The 14,658-nt window shown below is 61.6% G+C and overlaps 1 protein-coding gene across 8 annotated transcripts; it reads left to right on the forward strand.

Annotated features, from left to right (window-relative positions):
• Nucleotides 1-1,573: 1,573 nt before the first annotated feature.
• On the forward strand, nucleotides 1,574-14,008 carry PUF60 (poly(U) binding splicing factor 60). Of its 8 annotated transcripts, none has more exons than NM_001359972.1 (12): nucleotides 1,574-1,802; nucleotides 6,436-6,531; nucleotides 8,707-8,802; nucleotides 8,914-9,003; nucleotides 9,857-9,907; nucleotides 11,863-12,024; nucleotides 12,095-12,187; nucleotides 12,293-12,506; nucleotides 12,596-12,786; nucleotides 12,920-13,055; nucleotides 13,244-13,479; nucleotides 13,568-14,008. In NM_001359972.1, the coding sequence occupies exons 1-12, from the start codon at nucleotides 1,779-1,781 to the stop codon at nucleotides 13,865-13,867; spliced, it is 1,689 nt and encodes a 562-aa protein (NP_001346901.1). In that variant the 5' UTR covers nucleotides 1,574-1,778; the 3' UTR covers nucleotides 13,868-14,008. The 8 variants fall into 8 exon arrangements, with proteins under 8 accessions (NP_001346901.1, NP_001346902.1, NP_001039598.2 ...); XM_059893198.1 differs by having other exon boundaries at nucleotides 1,718-2,062; nucleotides 13,568-14,003; XM_005215170.5 differs by having other exon boundaries at nucleotides 1,718-1,802; nucleotides 6,439-6,531; nucleotides 13,568-14,003.
• Nucleotides 14,009-14,658: the final 650 nt, after the last annotated feature.

Raw genomic sequence — 14,658 nt, forward strand, 5'->3', positions numbered from 1 at the left:
TTTTTACAGCATCTGTTCATGTACTTTGATGCAACATCCTATATCTCTAAGGATATGGTTTTAGCTTTTCCTTTTTCTTTCCTCTCTGGCCTGCTCTATTGGCTCTATTCCTTCTGAGTCCCTTTTCCTTTTCCAGTTTTCTTCTCCCTCAGGTGTCTGGTGTTCCTGGGTTGCCCAGTCACATTGAATCTTAGTGGTTGGCGCTTATTGCCTTGTGGTGCTTTGAGGTCAAGGATGGAGCCAGGTCATTCTCCTGCCCACCTCTCAACGGCCAGTCTATTGTGTGTGTGTGTGTGTGTGTGTGTGTGTGTATGTGTGTGTTGGGAGATCCTGCAGACAGGCTCTTCTCTCTGAGGATTGTGAGTGACACATGATTGGGGAGCCAGGGTTGGAGGTGGCAGAAAGGCAGGAATCTCATGTATTCCCCCACTTTCAGAACAGGCAGGCCCTCCAAGTGTGCCTCTGCTGGAGCTCACCTCTCAGTCGCTGCCAGTAGGGCCGGAGCTCTTATCTCTTCCTTGTCATGACTGCACTCACATGAACCATCTCTTGGACCTCAACCTCCAGGATGCTAAAGCAGCCCCTGTTGTCCACCTTCCTCCAGCTCCACAACATTCCACCTCTTTGTCTTTGGGGGTTTCTGGCTTTATAAAGGTGGTGCAACCTTCCCAGGTGGTGCTAGGGGTAAAGAATCTGCCTGCTAATGCAGGAGACACGAGATATGAGTTCGATACCTGGGTTGGGAAGATCCCCTGGAGTAGGAAATGGCAACCCACTCCAGTATGCTTGCCTTAAGAATCCCATGGACACAGGAGCCTGGTGGACTACAGTCCATAGGGTCCAAGAGTTGGACATGACTGAACGAAGCACTCTTTCTTATCATTTTAGAGGAAAGGTAAATGAGTAAAATATTGTCGTGTTTAAACAGGGTGTCTGTATTTCACATTAAATCTCCCAGGGTTGAGAGGAGACCTGCCTCCTTGGGGAAGACACTTTGCTACCTCAGGCAGGCTAAAGTTGCTAAGCTGACAACGTCAGGGCCTGAGCTTCACTGAGTGAGGGTCTTGGGACTGGGTGTGGCATGCAATAAACGTCCAGGGCAGCTCAACGCCAGGCATGGACACCTGGAACTTTATAGTTCAGAACTAAGAGGACTGAGTGCATACCCTTCCCAGGGGATTGGTTCAGAAGCCTGTCTCTTGGGTTGCAGTTCCACAGACTGTTACGTCGGTGGCTCTAGGACGCTATCAGTTTTGGAAAGAGAAAATGGGACCGTAACAGGGAACACACCATGCATTGGTAGGCGCATTCAGAGATACGATGCAAAGAGGCATTTCGAAATCTGAGTCCGAAAAAAGGCGATTCTTGGTTGCAGTTTTCAACCGCAGCTCTAGAGAGAATCCGGCCGTCTGTGCCCGGCCTCAGGGTTTTCCTGCAAAGGAGACAGAGACACCGAGCAGCGAAGGGAAAGAGGCCGCGAGAGGCGAGGGGAGGGGCGACCTAGGACGCTAACAGGCCGGCGGAGGGCGGTGCTAGCGGCGGGCGGAGGCGGGGCGGCCGCGCGCGCCCCCGCCCCTTCCGCGCGCCCTTCCCGGAGCGTTAACTGTTCCTCCCCGCACCGGAAGCGCGTTCCTTTTTCCTTCCACGTCGCTGGGGAAAGGGCCTTTAATCGCGAGAGTTCCGTTCTCTTGAGAGCGCCTCCGCCGGCGCCTAGATCGCGCGAGACCGCGGAAGGAACCGAAGCGTGTGGCGCGCGCGGCGGCCGCGACGGGAACAAGATGGCGACGGCGACCATAGCGCTAGTAAGTGAGACCCCCGTGACCGCGGGCCGCCGCTCAGACCGCGGGAGCAGATTGTTGGCCCGGCCAGGGCGCCGAGGGTCCCTCGGGGACGTAGCGGCCGCTCCGGAGCCCAGCGCGAGCTTCTACGGCCTTCGGTCGCGCGAGGCGGGGGCGGGGCGGGCGCGAGGGGAGGGGGGCCGGCCTGCGGCCGCAGCTTCCGGCCCGCAGACTGCAACTTCCGGCAGCCGGCGCGGGAGCACCTGGCGCGGCTGTGACCTGCGGTGCGGCTGGGATTGACGGGGGGGTGAGGGGGGCTCGTGCCGTGTGGCGAGCCGGGTCTCTTCGTGGTGCGGTCGGGCGGGGCCAGACGGTAGTCGTTCCCCTCTGCCCACGTTGTGAGCCTGTATCCCCGACTTGAAGGCGGAGCACCGTGGAACCGTGGCGTCTCCCCCTCCATCGTGTAGGGGCCACAGGGCGGGCCTGTAGGACGGGATCGGGCCTGGTGAAGAGGGAGGCCTTCGCTTCTTGAGTACACAGCTGTGAATGGGCTCTCTGCTGATGTCCAGCGGAGAAGAGGTCTCCAGCCAGCAGGGATTCCGTCCTGCAACCCCTACTCAGGAAGGGAAGACGAGGCCTCTCATTACATCTCTCATTGCACGTATCCTGAGCAGTCACATTGTCCCAAGCGCTGTGCGAGGGCTTGGGGGAGCAGTAGGGAACGAAAGACAGTCTTGCCCTGTTCCGCCGTCTGCTGGGCCCTGGAGACCAGTTTCCACTCAAGGTGCCTGAGGTGTTAGGGCGCGTGCAGGCATCTCTCCTGCCTTGCTTAGTGCTCAGCCACATGGAGCGCTAAGCAGAGATGGACAGCCTCTTCTCACACAGCACTTCCTTGGGGAAGTCTCTCTTCACTCTTCCTCCTCCCAGACTTGTGCCACTGAGTCCCCTCACGGACCCTCACAGGGAACTTCATCCCTTTATTTACCTACCCCTCCCCAGCTCAGTCTAATGGATGGGGTTTATGTGAGAAGCGTGTGGCTGGAGGTTGGACTGATGGGGGAGATCTGAGAGTCAGCGGGCGTACTTAGACTGCATCCCTCAGGCTCTGATGGCCACAGAAGGGGCGAACCTGCCTCACTGGGGCAAAGCTGACTCCCAGTGAGAAAGCGGCCCCAGGCTATGAGGGGGGCCCCGCTGTGTGATTCTCAGATCTGGCTAACTTCACTGATTTCTTTGTGCCATATCCTGCTTCCTGCTGAAGCCACAGGAGCAACCACCTTTGTGACGGGGCATTAGAGAGAAGAGAGGTGAAGGTGGAGGCCTGGGTGACTGTCTAAGTCACCAGAGTTTTAAGATGATGGAGAGGGAGGCTTGAAGACAAGGACCAAAACTCCTGGGGAGGTGTAGAAGGAGCAGAGACCAGTGAGAGTGGAGGCCTCGTGTCCCCGAGCACCCCCAGACCTGCATCAGCACTACACCCCAGCCTTGCTCAGGGGCGCCCAGCTCAGCTGTGGCACAGGGCCAGACCTGGTGGTGTCACAGTGGGGGTGGGTGTGTGCACTGGGTCTGAACCTTGGGAGCTGGGCTTTTCAACAAGGGTCTTCACTGCCCATCTGAATCCTCTTCAGGAGGTTGATGCTGCTGCTGCTAAGTCACTTTAGTCGTGTCTGATTCTGTGGGACCCCATAGACGGCAGCCCACCAGGCTCCTCTGTTCCTGGGATTCTCCAGACAAGAATACTGGAATGGGTTGCCATTTCTTTCTCCACTGCACGCATGCATGCTAAGTTGCTTCAGTCATGTCCGACTCTGTGCGACCCTATGGACAGCAGCCCTCTGGGCTCTGTCCACAGGATTCTCTAGGCAAGAATACTGGAGTGGGTTGCCATTTCCTTCTCCACAGAAGTTTAATGAATGTATGTTAACATGCATATACAAACTGTAAAGGCCCAGACTTACCTTATCAGCTTGTGGGAATGAGGTCCAGTCTGTGGCCTAACACATTCCTCCTCTAACCTTTCGAATGAATAGGTTTCTAGAAGAGGCACCGGTTCCCTGCAGTGCTGCAGGGGCATAGCAAAAGCTTCTTCTCCGTCTTCTGGTTTGTGCCTGCTGAGGAGTGCTGGTTTGCTGCCCTAAGCTGTGGCTTTGGCTCTTGCGGGAGGTGGGGTGAGTGGCGCTGGACTTGGCGGACAGTGATCTCGGGGGGAAGAACCCAGGAAGATACAGAAGAGCCTCTTCTAACTTTTGTGTGCCTTCCGCCTGGTCACTGCAGAAACAGGCCACGGGCCCTTCCTCTGACACCTGGGCTCACTCCTACTTGGGACCATTGTCCTAGGAGTTCCATCTGGCAAAAGCACTGGACTCCCTCACCTTCCCAGAGGTGAAGGTGCTTGTTTTTCTCCTGTGGGTCCCAGCCTGCCTGTCACCTCACCGAGAAGCTGTCTCTGCTGCTGTGGCCTTGGGGCCCTCACACTCCCTCTCTCCAGCCCTGTGCTTGGTTTTCTCCTTAGGGCTTGTGCTACAGAAATAACCTCATGTCGGGGCTGGCTAGCATGTCTGTTGTCTTGCTTTTCGTGCATCCACAGTGCCCCGCACAGAACCTGCCCACACTGTGGATAGCAGGGCGCCACGTGAAGGGTACTGACCAGATGGGAGGCAGTGTCCTGCACGAGTCCTACTGTGGGGACTTGACTCTGGATGTTGTAATAATACAAAAAAAAAAAATGACTGAAACCTGTGGATCGCTGGCCATGTGCAGGAATTGCCTTACGTATTGTATATGGAGTTGGCCAGAGTTGGCCACTCGCTGAATCTTCCTGCCTGCCCCAGGAGACAGGCCTAACGAGCCTGAAGCCTGGAGGTGTTAAGTAATTACTTGATTTTTCTGGTTTTCTAATGGAAATGATTCTTTTGCCCTGGGCTATTGATTAGTGGCAGTGCAGGGGTTTGGGCCCCAGAATCTTGGGGCTGCACTGCACCCCACCCCACCACACAAACCGTGTACACCCCCACACTGCACACACGCTCCCCCACCCCACACACACCCACCAGAGGGAGTTTGCACCCCTCGAGGCACTGCTGCCTGCTGCTGGGGTGCTTTGTGACTGTGGCCTGCTGTAGTCACGGCTGGAGGATAGCGTAAGACTAGCTGTAATGATGAAGGGCAGTTTCCTCTAAGCTTTCTTAGCATCTGCTTAGAAAAGAGCCCTAGGCTCTGTGGGACTGGGGACGTTGTTTCTGCCGTGAATTCCCTGGGGTCGGCTGTCCTTTGTGAGTCCTGGGTGGACTGAATTTCCCTGCAAAGCCTCTTCTGAGCCATCTCTGGTCTCAGCACTGTCCTAGTTCCTGTTGGCTGCTGCACTTACTTGGGTGAGTAGGAAATCATCTATACATGTGCCTTCAAGTTGATCTAATTCACAGGGGTCAAGAGGTTGGATTACATGCCCAGACCTGAAGTTACCTCTTGTTGGGGTTTTGCAAGGCAGCCTCTGCTCTGGTGTGTTCTGGGGGCTGCCAGGGCACTTGGAGCAAAGCCAGACCCTCTCCCCAGATGCCAAGCACCCACTGGGTAGCACCTCTATCAGAAGGGCCCCCCTTTCCTTTGTCTCTCACTGGAGCATGGTTTCATGGCTCACAGCAGTGATCCAATTTCAGAGGGGTTCCAGGGAAGGAGCAGCGCTGGGTGGGCCACAGCTTCCACACCCACTGGTCACATCTCTAGTGCAGTCAGGCTTGTGCTGCTGTCTTCCCTTTGAGGCTGGAGCGCCTAAGACACGCTCTGGCCAGGTCAGCCCAGCGTTTCTTTGGCTTTGTGCTTGGTGCCTTGAGGATGGGCAGGGCTCTCGCCCTAGGCTGTCGTCCTAGATGTGTGTGGGTCTTACGCCTGAGTTGGGCGTGGGTTCCTGCTCTGTGACTTGTGAGATGGTGGGGACGTCTCGGGCCTTCCACCAAGACCCGGACTTCCATGGCGTTGCCCACCTTCGGCCGTTGGGCTGGCTTCACACCAAGTGCTCTTTGGCTCCTCGAGATGTGGCCAAACTCTCACCTGCCCTGAGTTAGACAGCCCTGAACAGTGTGCAGGGGGTGGAGGCATAGGGGAGCCTACAGAGGCAGCCCCGCTGCCCGGCCTGCCAGTCAGAGCCATCTTCAGGAGGGGCCTTGGAACTGAGCCTGAGGTGTGGGCTGGCCCAGCGTGTGTGCAGGCTGCTAGCGAGGTGCCTCTGTCCGCCTCAAGGGGAGAGGGCCACCTGTGGTCCCAGTCGTCCCGGTCGTCTTTTCCTGTGTGGCCAGAGGGCTGCTCTTGACCCAGGAGCGAGTGCCTTTTGTTGAGCGGGGTGCAGGAGCACAGCTCAGCTCGCCACACTGTCTCTTTCTGAGGACTTACTGCCAGCCTGGGGCTGCCCCAGCCTCTGCTCTGGTTTTTCCTGGCCAGCCCTTTGGGCCTGGGCCCTGGGCAGCGGCAGGTGTGCTGGAGGAGCGGAGCGGGCAGGGTGAGGCGTGGAGGGGCAGCTGCAGGAAGCCCCGGGGCCAGGTCAGAGCTCTGACTGGCTCCTTGCTGGTCCTCGCAGAGTCCAGCTCTTAACCAGGGAAGACAAGCGAGGGCCCGGGCGGCTGGGTCTGCGAATGTTGTCACACCGTCTCCTTCCTGCCTGCAGCAGGTCAATGGCCAGCAAGGAGGGGGGTCCGAGCCGGCAGCAGCGGCGGCGGCGGCGGCAGTGGTGGCAGCGGGAGACAAATGGAAACCTCCACAGGTACTGCCCTTAAGCGTTCTTGCCCTCAGGCCCGCCCGCCCGCCTGCCTGCCCGCCCGCCCGCCTGCCCGCCTGCCTGCCTGCGCGTCCCTGGCCCCAGAGAGACCTGGCTGGGGGGTGGGAGCGGGAGGAGCCCCGGGGACTCTGCCTTCTGGGCAGAGACCCTGCCCTGCCCCCTTGCCACCCAGCCTCCCTCCTGGCTCCAGCCGCCTCCCCTCTGCATCCACTTGGCGTCCTCGCCTCACATGTCTTCACATCCCGGGCAGATGGTGGCTGTGGTCAGGTGGGCCCGAACCTCGGGCGGTGCGTGCCTTTCACTGCTGGTGTCATACAGGAGGGTGGACGTGTCATTCAGAATGTGCAGGGTGGTGTTAAGAGCCAGAAATAGAGTTTCCCTTCAGATCTCTAAGTAAAACATGAACGCCAACCCCTCTGCAGGTCAGAGCGCAGGTCTGGGGCCTCGACTTCAGGGTTGGCCTGGAGGGTCTCAGCCAGTGCTGATCGCCAGACCTGTGGGGTGGGGGTGGAGGGCTGGACCTTGCTGTCTTTGGATAAGAAGGTTCTTTATGCTTCTGCATGGCAGTGCCTGCCTCCAGAGGACTGGGCAGGGCCTCTCAGCAGAGTGGCCTGTGGGCTGTTGGGGCCGGGTGCCCAGCTTGCCTGGGGAGGGCTGTGGTATGCAGCCTGGATCCTGGGAAGCTATGGGGGCTGAAGCTGATGGGCAGGGGGGCCAGGGTGTCCCTCTAGCCAGCCCTTCCTGATCCTGGCTGGCTATGTAGCCAGCCATTGGTTGGTAGGAGAAGGGCTTTTTGTTTCTCAAGACAAAGAGGAGATTGAGAAGTTTCTGAGGGGCTGAGAGGGGCTGGCATTGATCACCATGGTGACGGCCTGCTCTGGAGCCGTGGCCCAGGCCCTTGTCCTCTTTTCCCACTGAGGAGAACTGGGCTCGGGGCCTGCGGGCAGGCCAAGAGGACCGCCATGCAGGAGCCACACTGCACTGCCAGAGGAGGGGCTGCCAGGGCTTCCCGCCCTTTGACCCTGTGCTAGAAACCTAGCACTGCAGCTGGTCAGGAGGGTGCTTCTTGGGGTCTGGGTTGCCAGCCCCTTCCTGCCGCCTTTGTGCCTCTCTCTGTGGTTGCCCGTCACTCCTGTGCTGGGGGCCTGCCTCTCGTCCCTGCTGTCCTCCCGAGGCTTCATGCTGGGGTTGGAGAATCCCCAGTCCAGACGGTTGCTAGCCACCCAGCGCCTGGTGACTGGGCAGGTGTGCTCCGAGCCCCCGCACACACGCTCCTGCCACTCCCGCGGCTGTGTCCTTCCCCTGCCAGCAGCTTAGAAATGCCTTTCAGCAGAGGGCATACCCGTACTCCTCGTAGCACCCGCCCTGGCCCGCAGCCGGCTGGGCCTGCCACGTCAGAGCATCTCCTCGTTCCTGTACTCGCCCAGTGTATTGGCGGGTGTCCGTTTCTGTTCCCTTACGGTGGGCCTGTTTCTGGCTTCTCTTGCCAGGGTGCTAAGCATGGCCCAGGGAGAAGTTTGGTGAGGCGGGCTGGGAGAGCGAGTCCAGGTCTCCAGATGGTGTGCGGGGCTGGGGGTGGGGCACTGCCTGCAGCTGTGCTGGGAGGGTGGCGCCTCCCAGACTTGCTCTTTTGAGTGGTCCCTAAAACTGGTCCTGAGCAGGGAAGCCGAGTCTGTGGCTGTGAGATGATGTTGGGGGCCTGGGTGCCAGGCAGCCCAAGAGCGGGGCATCCCAGAACATTCAGAGTCCTGGCCCTCCCCTTGTCTGGGAGGCCAGTGCCAGCCAGCTCTCCTATGCAACTTGAGCCTGAGGTTCTGGGGTCGCGCTTGCCATGAGGGCTGGGCTCCTCTGACTGCTCATTGCTTGTCTTGGTGACTCCAGAGGGGCCTGGGTCCTGCAGCTGCTCTGGGTGGGCCAAGGGCCCCAACGTGCCTGTCTGTTTTGGTGTGTGTCTTACCAGTGTCTCCTGGAGGAGACAGGTCTGGGACAGCCACTGGGCTGTTGGACCCATGTCCGCCCCAGGCGGGAGACAGTCTGTCCCTGGGGACGGGCTGAGCTGCAGGCAACGCGCAGTGGTCGGGCAGAGGGCGGGGTGGGCCTGGGGCCATGGGAGGGCCGTCGGGGACTTGCTCTCAGCCATCTCCCTGCTCCCGTCTGCAGGGGACAGACTCCATCAAGATGGAGAACGGGCAGGGCACAGCCGCGAAGCTGGGACTGCCTCCCTTGACGCCCGAGCAGCAGGAGGCCCTCCAGAAGGTGAGCGCGTCCCTCCTGGGGCTCCGCGGCAGGGGACGCCTTCGGGGGCGGAGGAAGGCCCATCTCCCCACAGGCGGGCCCCCCAGTGCTCCTCACTGCCTTCTCTCACAGGCCAAGAAGTACGCCATGGAGCAGAGCATCAAGAGCGTGCTGGTGAAACAGACCATCGCCCACCAGCAGCAGCAGCTTACCAACCTGCAGGTGAGCCACCCTCCCGCCCGCCACCCCGCCGCCGCTCTCCTACTCTCGTGCCTGCGGCCATCCCCGCGAGGTGTTGTGGTGCTCCGTTTCTCAAGGACTCCTTGGGACCCCCGGGTTCCTCCCTAAGGCACAAGTGGCCCAGCCCTACCCACCTATTGAGAGCCCACGGCCCCTGCCAACCCTCTTCTGTAGCCCTGCGCCCCTGCCCTTCCCCAGTAGGCTCCTCTTCTCGGACTTCAGATTGTGGCCTTGGGTCACCCCCACCATGTGCCCAGCTGCGAGGCTGATGGTGTAGCCCCGAGGGGCGTTTCTCCCCACCCCCACGGCCTCGGATAAAAGCGGTCAGGCCCCCGCCCCTGCAGTGAGTCCAGTCCAGCGGCTCGGGGCCCAGGATTGAGAGGACAGGCTGGGGACGCCTCCCCAGGGCCCTGCTCTAGGCTTATGGCCAGAGGCAGCCGTGGCCATGGGGGAAGAGGACAGGGTGAAGCCGACAGGCCTGGGCCTCGAGCCTCCTGCACCCCACCCAGCCCGCAAAACGTTCACGCTGCCAGGGGTGCCTGGCTCTTGACTGTGCTCCGTCCGCTCCTCCCCTCCCTCCCCCTCCTCCTCCTCCTCCTGCTCCTCCCCCTTCCTTCTTGCCCCTGCCGGCCAGGCTGCGGGGCGGGGCACCTGGGGCTCTGAGGCCCCCCTGGGCAGGTGCCGGTGGCCGGCCAGATGCCCGGCAGTGTGGGAAGGCAGGCGGGCCTCCTGGCAGGGCGGGGACTCCGGGCCTTGCCGCTGTCTGCGTGAGGTGTGACGAGAGCGGAGACTGCTCGGCTCCAACAGACTGAACTCTGTCTTTACTGTCTTTCAGATGGCAGCAGTGACAATGGGCTTTGGAGATCCTCTCTCACCTTTGCAATCGGTCAATAGACATGCTCACTTCTTCCGGGGCTCATGTCCTTAGTCAGGGCTAGAGGGGGGCAGTGCGCCCATGTGCTGGGGACCTTGCTCCCCGTGGCCGGCCCTGCCCGCCAGCTCAGGACGCGCGCAGCAGAGCGCCAGGCGCGGCGGGGCCAGTGGTGTGGGGGGCACCCACCCCGGGACCGCCCCTGGGGAGGCCTGCATCTGCTCTGAGGGCCCGCCTTAAAACTAACCGGCCAGGTAACTGCGGAGGGCAGCCGGCCAGGAGGGCAGCTGCCCGCGCCAGGCCCCCCGCACCCGTGCCGCCTGCACACATCGGGTGTGCCACCAGGCCTCCAGCTCCGCCGGGCACCAGGCTGCTCGGGCTCCTGGCTGGGGTCAGGCGCCCGAGGAGAGAAGGGTCTTAACTCACGGCCCCATCAAACCCTGGAGGGGGGACGGGGGGAGGGGGTGGGGGCTGGGGGGACCCACGTGAAGGAGAGAGGGAAGGAGCAGGATTGGGCCGCACCCTGGCTGTCAGCAAGGGGCGGAGTCCACGCGGGCAGGGAGCAGGTGGTGGCTGTGGCCCCGGCTGCTGTCAGCAGAGGAATGTGGGGAGGAGATGCCCCTCCCGCCCCCAGAGGCAGGCTGAGGAGGAGGCCAGGCCCCCCTGGAAGTCTGAGGGGGAAACATGGCCTTCCCAGGGGCCATCCCTGAGCCTGAGTTCTCACAGGGGACACGTGGTCCTGTCCTCGGGCCAGACAGACCCCGTGTCCTCTCTAGGGAGCGTCTGTCTGTGGGAGCAGGTCAGGCAGGGGGCTCTGGGCACCCCCACTGTTGGGGAGCCCACACTGAAGAGGAGACATGCTCCTATCCTGGAGAACTTTGACCCCAGGGGCAGCTGGTCTCACATCTGGGGCAACTGGCGCAAGAGGGGACATAAGTGTTGGGGGGGGACAGTCCTTGATCTCGACAGGAAACCTGTGGCCTCTTTGTTGGGAGCAGTTTGAGGAGGGGGTCCTGTCTGGGGGCCCTGAGCCTTATTTTTAGGCTCCTCTTGGCAGGATGTGGGGGCCTGGCCAGTTGGCAGTTGGCCTAGACCAGTTGGCATATCTGAAAAAAGAAGCTGGCCTCTGGTTATGGGGAATCTCAGGAGGGTGTGGGGGTCCCCCGCTGAGGGGCTGGAGCCAGGGCCCATCTCCTTGGCCTGCCCTGGGCCTGTGGTCTCCCCCCAGTGCCCCATGGCAAGTGGCTCTGGGGCACTGCCCGTGAGGCCTGTCATCTGAGGTGGCCGGGTGGGAGTGTCTCCTCGAGCGACTGGGGGCCCCAGCATGGAGGCGGTGGCGCCCGCCCGCACGGACCCCGGGGCGTCTCCTCTCGGTGGCTCCGCTCCCTCGTGAGGCTCCCAGGGACCAGCAGCCCTTTCTATGAGGGTTCAAGGCGCTGGGGCTGCGCGAGCGGTGCTGCCAGTCTTCTCTCCGGGGAGTCCCTGACTGGGCTCCTTACCTCCTCCCTGGGGTCTCTTCTGGGCAGTAGCTGCCCCGTCTTTGCCCCCTCTCTTGCCTCACACCAGCGTCCCTGCAGCCTGGCGGCTCCCCCTTCCCTCTCTATCTGAGTGCATGGCCAGGACCCTGAGAGGACCTCCCAGCCCGCCCAGGTGCCCGGCCCCAGAGTGGAGGGCTTGCAGCCCTGCCTTCCGACCAGCTGTCAGCTGTGCTGTCAGTCTGCCCGGGACCTGGGTGGGCCAGGGTGTGTTTGTTTCCTGCCTTCAGGCCTGACTTTCCTTCCTGGGCTGGGGTCTTGCCGACCCCTGCCACCCTGACTGCAGGGGCGGATCCTGCACCACACCACCGCGTGGGGAGCCCTCCCCACAGCGGAGCAGGAGGGGGAGGGGTGGGCCAGGAGGGGAAGGGGCTGCCCAGCGTCTCGCCACCCCTCACAGGCCAGTGGCTCTGTCTCCCCTTGTTCCTGCTCCAGATGGCGGCTCAGCGGCAGCGGGCACTGGCCATCATGTGCCGGGTCTACGTGGGCTCCATCTACTACGAGCTAGGGGAGGACACCATCCGCCAGGCGTTCGCCCCCTTTGGGCCTATCAAGAGCATCGACATGTCCTGGGACTCCGTCACCATGAAGCACAAGGTGAGGGTCCGTCTGCCACCTCGCCCCAGCCCCGCGCTCTCCTGGCCTAACTGCACGTTCCTATGTCCAGGGCTTTGCGTTTGTGGAGTATGAGGTCCCAGAAGCCGCCCAGCTGGCCTTGGAGCAGATGAATTCCGTGATGCTGGGAGGCAGGAACATCAAGGTGAGGGCTGGGGAGGGGACCTTGGGGCCAGTGTGCAGCGTGTTCTGTGTCCAGACAGCCAGCCTAGACTGACTGGGGGCTCTTTGTCTCCTGTCTCTACCCCAGGTGGGCAGACCCAGCAACATAGGGCAGGCTCAGCCCATCATAGACCAGCTGGCCGAGGAGGCGCGAGCCTTCAACCGCATCTACGTGGCTTCCGTGCACCAGGACCTCTCGGATGATGACATCAAGAGTGTGTTTGAGGCCTTTGGCAAGATCAAATCCTGCACGCTGGCTCGGGACCCCACGACTGGCAAACACAAGGGCTATGGCTTCATTGGTGAGTTTGGGAAGGTGGGGGTGGGGTGAAGCCCCTTCTCCCCACACCCCAGGCCCAAGGCTGGCCCTCACTGCGCTCCTGCTCTGCAGAATATGAGAAAGCCCAATCGTCCCAGGATGCTGTGTCTTCCATGAACCTTTTTGACCTGGGGGGCCAGTACTTGCGGGTGGGCAAGGCTGTCACACCCCCTATGCCCCTGCTTACACCGGCCACACCTGGAGGCCTCCCGCCGGCTGCTGCCGTGGCCGCAGCTGCAGCCACAGCCAAGATTACAGCTCAGGTAAGGATTGGTGCCATTGTGTGGTTCAGTAGTGGGCACTGGGACCACTGGTCCTGTGGGGACTGGCCCTTTGATGGTCTTGAGTGGAGGCACCCAGATCCAGAACTAAGCATGGTGGCCTTCTTGGTTGCAGGAAGCAGTGGCTGGAGCAGCAGTACTGGGTACCCTAGCCACTCCTGGACTGGTGTCCCCTGCACTGACTCTGGCCCAGCCCCTGGGGGCTCTACCCCAGGCCGTCATGGCTGCCCAGGCCCCAGGAGTCATCACAGGTGAGCCTGGGTGGGTCAAGGTTTCCCTTCTTCCACTGCTGCTCTTCTGGGCCTGATGCCTTCAGCTGTCCTTAACGAGCTTCTTCGCCCCCTGGGCCCCCTGCGCCCCAGGGCAGTTCAGCCATGCTCCTTCCTGGGAATGGAGGGAGGTGGGGGGAGTGACTGCTGACTCTGTGGGTTTGCTGCAGGTGTGACACCGGCTCGGCCTCCCATTCCGGTCACCATCCCCTCTGTTGGTGTGGTGAATCCCATCCTGGCCAGCCCTCCGACACTTGGTCTCCTGGAGCCTAAGAAGGAGAAGGAGGAGGAGGAGCTGTTTCCCGAGTCGGAGCGGCCGGAGATGCTGAGTGAGCAGGAGCACATGAGCATCTCAGGAAGCAGCGCCCGCCACATGGTGATGCAGAAGCTCCTCCGCAAGCAGGAGGTGGGCCACCGGGGCCGGTGGGGCGGGGCGGGGCGGGGCGGGGCGGGGCGGTCCAGCCAGCCACAGCTCTCAGCTGTCCCCCCCACAGTCCACAGTGATGGTTCTGCGTAACATGGTGGACCCCAAGGACATCGACGATGACCTGGAAGGGGAGGTGACTGAGGAGTGTGGCAAGTTTGGTGCTGTCAACCGTGTCATCATCTACCAAGAGAAGCAGGGCGAGGAAGAGGACGCGGAGATCATTGTCAAGATTTTTGTGGAGTTTTCCGTAGCCTCTGAGACTCACAAGGCCATCCAGGCCCTCAATGGGCGCTGGTTTGCTGGCCGCAAGGTGGTGGCTGAAGTGTATGACCAGGAGCGTTTTGATAACAGTGACCTCTCTGCATGACCTCGGCCCCGTTCCCCGGACTCGCACTTTCTCCTTGTTTGCTCTGGGTTTTATAGAGTGATTCAATGGTATCTCGGCCCGGCCGCCCAGCCTGTGGATAAAGGTGCAGGTGCTGCTGGCCCTGACTGTCCCTGTCTGACAGTAGTCTTGTGCTTATTGGCTCCCGGGGCGGGGGTGCGGGTGCGGGGCAGGGCGAGCACCCAGGCAGCGCAGAGGCAGCGAGCCTTGTCGGTCAGAGACCTGAATACCGCAAGGAAGGCATTTGCGGGGTCAGCAGGAGTTGCTTGGTTCTTTGGTGCCCGCACGGGGTGGCAGTGAACCTTGGGGGTGGCCTTCCTGCTGTGCGGGGCTCTACTGTCACATGCTCAGGTAGTGTTGCAAGAAGGGTGACCCAGAGTCTCTGAAGTCCTAGGACACACGCAGTCCACCGGGCAAATAAATACAAGCACAGCCTGGGCCTGTCGCCCTGCCCTCAGGGAGCCACGTCGCCGTGGGAGGGGCAGCAGGCGGGATCTCTGGGTCGTGAGGCTAAGGCGGGGACGGGTCGGGGGTAGGGAGGTGCAGGGCGGTGCTGGAGGGAAGGCAGGAAACCTCGAGCCTCTGGTTAGGGCGCTGGCGGTAGGGAGGGCAGGCTTTGAGCGGACTTCAGCTCCCATCATTCCTTGCGCCAGGGGGCGACTCGAGCTTCCCGACAGGCTGTGCGCGGGGCCGCTACGGGTCCTCGGAGGCACCGGCGCCGCAGGGCCTTGTGGGGGTTGCAGTTCGGGGCGGCGAGGGCGGGCCTCGGCTTC

Source organism: Bos taurus, chromosome 14 (assembly GCF_002263795.3).
Source record: "Bos taurus isolate L1 Dominette 01449 registration number 42190680 breed Hereford chromosome 14, ARS-UCD2.0, whole genome shotgun sequence".
Taxonomy (NCBI): Eukaryota; Metazoa; Chordata; class Mammalia; order Artiodactyla; family Bovidae; genus Bos; species Bos taurus.

Coding starts and splice junctions, on each gene's coding strand:
- PUF60 (NM_001359972.1), top strand. CDS start 1,779: ATGGCGACGGCGACCATAGCGCTA. Junction 9,004..9,856: donor AGCAGCTTACCAACCTGCAG/GTGAGCCACCCT, acceptor ACTGTCTTTCAG/ATGGCAGCAGTGACAATGGG. Junction 9,908..11,862: donor CTCTCTCACCTTTGCAATCG/GTCAATAGACAT, acceptor TTCCTGCTCCAG/ATGGCGGCTCAGCGGCAGCG.